Here is an 8,027-nt window from a genome sequence, read left to right as displayed (position 1 = left end):
TCCCGAGCAGTACAGATATTTGCTTTACACACACACAGTATACTAAGCAGTAGACATATTTACTGCAGACACACAGACGGTATGTCTGCAGTAAAGATGTCTACTGTTCAGTATACTGTTTGTATATTCCGATTAGTACAGATGTTTACTGCACGCACGCACAAACACATACACACACACAGACACACACCCACAGTATAGTGAGCAGTAGACATATTTACTGCAGACACACAGACAGTATGTCTGTATTAAAGATGTCTACTGCTCTGTATACTGTTTGCATATCCTGAGCAGTACAGATATTTACTGTACACACACACAGTGTACTGAGCAGTAGACATATTTACTGCAGACACACAGACAGTATGTCTGCAGTAAAGATGTCTACTGTTTAGTATACTGTTTGTATATCCAGAGCAGTACAGATATTTACTGTACATACACACACACACAGTATACTGAGCTGTAGACATATTTTCTGCAGACACACAGACCATATGTCTGCAGTAAAGATGTCTACTGTTAAGTATACTTTTTGTACATCCTGAGCAGTATAGTTATTTACTGTACACACACACACACAGTATACTGATCAGTAGGCATATTTCCTGCACACACACAGACAGTATGTCTGCAGTAAAGATGTCTACTGTTCAGTATACTGTTTGTATATTCCGATTAGTACAGATATTTACTGCACGCACACACACACACACACACAGTATACTGAGCAGTAGAAATATTTACTGCAGACACACAGAAAGTATGTCTCCAGTAAAGATGTCTACTGTTCAGTATACTGTTTGTATATCCAGAGCAGTACAGATATTTACTGTACACACACACCACACACACATGCACACACAGTATACTGAGCAGTAGAAATATTTATTGCAGACACACAGACAGTATGTCTGCAGTAAAGATGGCTACTGTTCAGTATATTGTTTGTATATCCTGAGCAGTATAGATATTTACTGTACACATACACAGTATACTGAGCAGTAGACACATTTACTGCAGACACACAGACAGTATATCTGCAGTAAAGATGTCTACTGTTCAGTATACTGTTTGGATATCACGAGCAGTACAGATAATTTCTGTACACACCACACACACACACACATGCACAGTATACTGAGCAGTAGACATATTTACTGCAGACACACAGACAGTATGTCTACATTAAAGACGTCTACTGTTCAGTCAAGACACTAACCCCTTCCTGAATGTCAGACCAAAGAGATGACATGAGGTGAATTATGTTCTTCTTAATATCACAGAGGGCCTGACCTGAACGCTGCATACTATCAGGAAGACAAGTGAGGATACTGCCTAGGACTTTATTACCTGTTGTTGGCGATGATATTGTTTTTGTCATCATTGCTTTATTACTATTGTTGTTGTTAATGTTATTATTACTTATTTAGTTCCAAGAATGCATAGTAGGAGCTCACAGAAATACATTTGAGGAAATTGTAATTTTATGACTACATGATGATGATAAATAAATTTGATTAGACATATATTCTGACTTCATTTCAAGGTATTTGGACCCTTACAGTTTTGTGTTTGCTTTCATAAGAATAGGCCATATTTATAAGTGTTATAAAGGGAGAATGGCTATACCATACTGAGCAAAGCACATTAAGATCATCAAACCTTTTTTCAATAAGCAATAATTAAGAGGTTATGATGGGAAACTTTTAGATAATGCCCTGAATGAAACATTAATATGTGACTAGAGCCAATATGCTACTAGTTAATGGTTAATATGTGTATGTTTAAAAAAAAAAAGAAGAAGAAGAATGCATGTTACTAACTAAACTTCTTCCCCAGAGTTTCTGTGCTCTGTCGTCCAGCAGGTTCTCATGGATCGTGTCTGCTGCTGTGGTCCTGCACGACGTCAACTATACATATTATTACTGTCATTATTGTAACCATATCTCCATTACAGTTTATATGCTGCTGTGCATCTGTGTCTCTCTCTGTCTCTCTATCTCTCTCTATTTATCTATCTAACCCCGACCCCCTCTCTCTCTATCCGCCCCTCTCTATCTTTAACTCAACTGGTCGTGGTGGATGACTGTTTACCAATGAGCTTGGGTCTGCTCGTGGTTCCTGCCCAGGGCAGCTATAGGCTGTTTATTAGCCTGTGGTAATATGTTGCTATCAGCCACAGAAGATGAAGTATTTGGTTTATTTAGTTTTGCTGAACTAGCAACTATTAGAACTGACATCATGTCATGCAACTAATTTCACCCATAGGCAACCTAGTCTGGTTGTGTTTGCAACACAACAAGTGCAGATTGTTTTATTACTGTACACTAATGCTAACTTAAACAACTTCTAATATACAGTGACATGGCATTTTGTAAGCTACATGTGATATAGCTTTTTAAATCATTTGTAGTATGTTATGCTTAGTTTATAGGATGTTAACAAATGTTATTAAAATGTGCATCATGGTCATTTTAATTGGGTAACTGATGCATGTGTGATGTGAGTGTGATCTAACTTACACATTGTATCTTAATTTATTCTGGAGCGATTTACATTGGTGTTTATATACTGTATTTCATTTATTGATCTTGTGTTTTGTGTGTTCTTGTTACCTTTTATATATAATAAAGTAATACAAATCTAAAACATTGTTGTGTCGGTGCAGGGGCTGGGGGTAGTTGTTGGCGGGGTGGGAGGGTAGTTCGCCCAGGGCGTAAATGTAGCCTCTGATAAAGAGTACAGTCTAGACCTGCTCTGCATGAAAAGTGTCATGAGATAACTTTTGTTATCATATGGCGCTTTATAAATAAAATTGAATTGAACTGAATACCAAAGAGGTTAAATCCATATTATTAATTCATTTAGAACAATAAAAAAAGGGAAAAAGAACCATATAAACTGAATACAGTGAAGACACTAGGAGATATTTCAACAGTTTATTTGAAATCTCTTCAAACACACTGACTGTATTCTCACACATTAGAAGGTTTAAAGAAATACTGGTTGATTTATATACTGGCATTTACTGATTAACTAAATTGAACATACATAAACTGTCTATGGGTATGTCTATGTCTATAAGTAAGTGAAACTATGCATTTAAAACAATCACAACATCACAATCATCATTCTCCTAAATCTGATGCCTGATCAGCAGTTTGACCCTCTTCTCCTCCTGCCATCTTTCCCTCCTTCTTCCAATCATGCACTATCACTACAGGACGGTGACATTACATAAATCGATCTGCTCGTCATCCTCCTGCGGACAGTTGACAAGTGCTATCTCCTCTAAGCCTCTCTTCTTATCTCCACCACTCTCTCCCTCCACAGTGCTTTTGTCTCCCTCACTCCCACTACTCGTTTCCTCCCCATCCTCGTTCACACTCTGCTTCCTCTCCTCCGCCTTCTGGTTGTCTCCCTCCATAGTGGAGTGTGAACATGAATCATCGCTGTCTATCTCCTCGTGTTCCTCCTTTTCTTTGTTCCTTGCGCCACAGCCAGCTCCTTTTCCAACCTCATCTGTCTTCTGTCCTTCTTCTTCTCCCTGACTTCCATCTGCCTCCTCCTCCTCATCATCCTCCCCTCCTCTCTTCCCCCCTGGCCAGAGGCGAAGCCTCCAAATTGCCTCTCTCAGCCTGTGCCTCATGCTCAGTAGGAGCCTGGGGGCAGAGTTTCCTTCACCTGACTCCTGTTTCCAGATACCATGGATGCATCCCACACACAGTACCAACACCATGATGGCCAACAGGATCAGAAAAAGCATTAACTTGCTAAGGGGGGGTTGGTCGGAAGACGGAATGGCTGTTGTGTTTGTTGACACAGAGGAGTTAAGTTTGTCGGTTGATCGGAAACCTGAAGTAAATGAAGATGCAGTGGTGGAGTCTTTCTGTTTGGTCTCACTCTTTCCCTCTGTTGTCATAGTAGACTGATTCCAGCCTTGTGTAGAATCTTCAGATGATGTTGTTGTGTTCTTCAGGGAAGGAGAAGACGAAGTGGTGTTGATTGAAGTTTGATCATCAGCAGAAGATGCTCCAAACAGGAGAATTAAGTTCAACAAAGTCTGTATGAGGATGGCCTTAGTCTTCATGGTGACTAAATGGGTCAGTAAAAAAACAAAAAAACAGAAATACCAGTTAGAATAACAGCAGGATACCGTGAACACACACACACACACACACACACACACACACACACACACACACACACACACACACACACACACAGATTTAGGTTATATTCAAACTTAGATAATTAATTAAGAGAGCTACAGTATGAGTGTATCTGGATTTAGTAAACATGTATTTCAACCTCTCTCTTGTGTCCAAACTGCAAACAAGGCTGAGGACTAAACAAGTTTAGTTCTGAACCTTTAGTGTTGAAGCCATAACACTGATCTGTGTTTTACTTATATAATATTCATGTGAGTAACATAATCCTTTAAGAAATCTTAAATGATTATGATGATGATGATGCAATGATGATGTCAGAGGGTGTTCCTCTATATGTAGATGTCACCTGAGCACAGGTAAGGGGGTGTGTTTTGAGAGCGGAAGGGCAAACAATTTCAACCGCATTTTGAGAGACAAAGTGTTTTTTTTCTGTTTAATACGAGTTTGATTTATATTGCCATTACTCAATAAAAGGAACGTAAATTGTGACACTACGAAAGAGTGCGTGTTGATTTACTGACCGCTCCTACATAGTAGTGTATTCTGGCTTGGACAACTGTCCACCTCGCATCACCTCACCACATCATATACAAAATCATATACATGGAACAAAACACCTCCCTCTTAGCCTGGATTCTGGACTTCTTGATTGCTGACTGCTTTGGGGGGAAGCAGTAGAGAAGGTGGGAATTACAAGGTGCAGAACCAGAACTAATATGAACATGAAAGATCATCACCACCTCTGCAACAGTACAGATTCTGCACTTAATTTAGTCCAACGCAGAGACAGGATGCTGATCTATATGTGACCACACTGACTCAATGCCTGAATGTCATCCCATCAGTGGTAATGATAAAGAATTGAGGTCATGTGTAGGTGGGTATAAAGGGAAGGAATGTAAAAAAAAAAGAAGTCTACTTTTGAAATGAGTCACTTTTTCTGAATGAGAGCCATACCACACACAGATTGTGCGTTAGTACACTAATAGTGCTACTGCATAGCAAAACATGTAAATGTTGAAAATTTAAGGTGGAGTCCACAGTCCTCTTCTTTGTGTCACACACACTGTAGCTGCATTTCAGCACACAACACTCAGACACAAATGGGAGCAGAAAGAAGCTACACACAAAGACACACCGGAAAAATAAAATACCCCCCCGCCTCCCCCCAACAACACACACACACACACACACACACACACACACACACACACACACACACTCAGACATGGATCCAGCAGGTCAGGATGTGGTGCTTTGGTATGAAATAACAGGAAATCGAGTTTTGCAGCAAGCAGCCTGTTTGCAGTTACCAGGAACTGACATTAAGCATGTGGTGTGATGTCTAACCGCCATCACTGCACCTCTCTGACGCCTACATCAACACAAAGTCTTTACTCAGTGTACAGACTGTAGGGGATATTTCTTCAGATATAGCTTAACCAATTTAACCCCCTCTGTCCATGAGTGAGTGAATGATTTTGTCCAATGTGTAAATTGCTAAATGTGAAATTTTTCATCCAGTACAGAAAATATTTTGTTTTCAGGTCTTTCTTCATTGGATTTGGCCAATTACAACACTGGAAGATGAAACTAAAATGTAACACTAAAACAGCTCATAAAAAAAAGAAAAAGGTGCCGCTCATGTTATAATGTTATAAAGAGTACGGTCTAGACCTGCTCTGTATGAATGTGTCATGAGATAACTTTTGTTATGATATGGTGCTATATAAATAAAACAGAATTGAAAAAAAAATCATGTGTTCAGTCAGGACTATTGATTTTGAATAAACTGTTTAATTGTATCATTTTTTAAATTTTATTTGATTTATATATAAAGCCATTGTTTTGACCTGTTATTGATGTTTACAGTTTTTTTCATTATTACTAACTGACATTTAGAATTCTGGATATATTTAATGTTATTTCATACATGTCAGTTGATATCTCATTTATACACCAATGCAGCAGAAAACATTCAGATCATTTCTGACAAGAGGGTTCAATTAAATCACATGCTGTAGAAGCAAGTAAATACAACTGATATAAAACAGAGGGTTGAAGAAATATGAGTGGAAGATGAAAGTGAGGGGCCCAAATGAGCGGGAAACAGCAACATCATCAGCAAAGCAACGGACATATTTCAACTTGTGTTTAACAAGTCTAAAAGAAAACTTAAAGTGTTTACTTACCAGCTGAACTTTCCAGTAAAGTGATGAGATCAAAAAAATTAAGTAAAGGAGTGAAGCTATAGAAGAGTGATGTGAGGAGAGTGTCAGAAAGTAAAAATTAAGTATGTGAAAGAAGAGGGAGGGAGGGAGAGTGAGACAGAGAGAGAGAGCGAGACAGACAGACAGACAGACAGAGCGAGAGAGAGAGAGAGAGAGAGAGAGAGAGAGAGAGAGAGAGAGTCACCAGTCAGAAAAGAAGTGAGATGCGTGGGAAGGTTTCAGGAACATCTTTCCGAATTACAAGCATTGTTCTGGCCTACAAACAAAAATGATTCTTGGTCAAAATTTAATAAGAGTCATCAATTGAGTACTTGGTCAATAAACTACTCAAAGTACCAACCATCACGTTATTTTAAGTCCAAGCTTCCCAAGTCTCGGGACTTTGGTCAAGAGTATGAGTCTAGGTTCAGATGTCTTGATAATAAGTTACATAATTACATCTGCTGTGCATCAGGTTAGAAAGAGGCATCTATATACACTACTCACAAAAAGTTAGGGATATTCATCAACAGTACATGACCTGTGAGGCTTCAAACAGGATGTACTCACCACTTGTGAACAGCATGAGACGAGTCGTTCAATTTTTTTGTTGTGGTATACCCACCAGCACTGTTGTCATTTTTTGTTTCAATAAATTGTTTGAAATGAAGAATTATTGCATGCTTCTAATTAAACGCCCTTCTCTCATGATATAATATCACTGTTGTATGAACTTGAACATGAATTTTACATAAATTTCACCCGAAAGTCAAATATCCCGACTTTTTGTGAGTAGTGTATTCAAACTCAAACAAACAAGCTCTTGAGGTACAGTCCAAGCACTGTAAAGTACACCTGTTGTGGAGACATTGCTGAAGTCAAAGGTCAGTGGTGAGGTCAGGAGTTTAGAAAGTGTTCAGGAGCCTCTGATGTCTTATGCTGTATTATTTATTGACGCTTCATCAAGGAGAATTAGAGACACTCTCAAAGTTCATCAGAAGTGCCTGAGTCGGTTTCACATTCTGCCAAACTCATGCTGGTGGATCGACTTTAAACCCCAAGATAACACACAAATACCATACGCCCAGAATTAGTCAAAGAGAATGTCTTTACCCATGGAGGTGTTATTGTCAGCATATTCTAGTCTGGAGACACAGATGTCTGTTTATGCAGATTGTAACATCAACGGCAAGCTACCGGGCTTTAACCGGTATGTTATTTTAAGCATGCAATTGATATGGGTTGATCAGAAATTGTTATATTTATTGCTGATTAGATAAGTATTTACAGGACAGAATCAGCATTGAGCTTCATATCAATGGTTTTGATCACAATAGCAAACAAACTATTTGCAGAATAAGTTTTGCAACATTGTCCTGTTCTGGGACTGCTGGCTGTCGTTTTGCTGGGTGTGGTAGTAGCAACCGACAGATTCAGCACAGGTAATGGCTGGGCAGCCCTTGGACGTAGCGGTACAGCAGGTTGAGGCCACCGGTCAGCGGATGGAAGAGAGGCCCTCAGCCCCCTGATCTCTGCCAGCAGGCCCTCCTCTCTCCTTTGCTGTGCTGCCAAAAAGTCTTGCATCATAATGACCAGCTCTCCCCCCGATTCACCTGTGGATGCTGGAGCTGCAGGAGCTGCA

The 8,027-nt window shown here is 39.4% G+C and overlaps 1 protein-coding gene across 1 annotated transcript; it reads right to left on the bottom strand.

The window, feature by feature from the left end:
- Positions 1-2,928: 2,928 nt before the first annotated feature.
- On the bottom strand, positions 2,929-6,528 carry LOC104938966 (hypothetical protein). The gene is made up of 2 exons (XM_010755428.3): positions 6,368-6,528; positions 2,929-4,098 (listed from the first exon to the last, which is right to left on the bottom strand). Exon 2 carries the CDS (start codon positions 4,091-4,093, stop codon positions 3,221-3,223), a length of 873 nt encoding a protein of 290 aa, XP_010753730.3. The 5' UTR covers positions 4,094-4,098; positions 6,368-6,528; the 3' UTR covers positions 2,929-3,220.
- Positions 6,529-8,027: the final 1,499 nt, after the last annotated feature.

The sequence above is a fragment of the Larimichthys crocea genome, chromosome X (genome assembly GCF_000972845.2).
Source record: "Larimichthys crocea isolate SSNF chromosome X, L_crocea_2.0, whole genome shotgun sequence".
Lineage (NCBI taxonomy): Eukaryota > Metazoa > Chordata > Actinopteri > Sciaenidae > Larimichthys > Larimichthys crocea.
Note: the sequence above shows the minus strand (reverse complement) of the source record. Positions and strands in the feature narration are given on the sequence as shown.

Coding starts and splice junctions, on each gene's coding strand:
- LOC104938966 (XM_010755428.3), bottom strand. CDS start 4,093: ATGAAGACTAAGGCCATCCTCATACAGACTTTGTTGAACTTAATTCTC.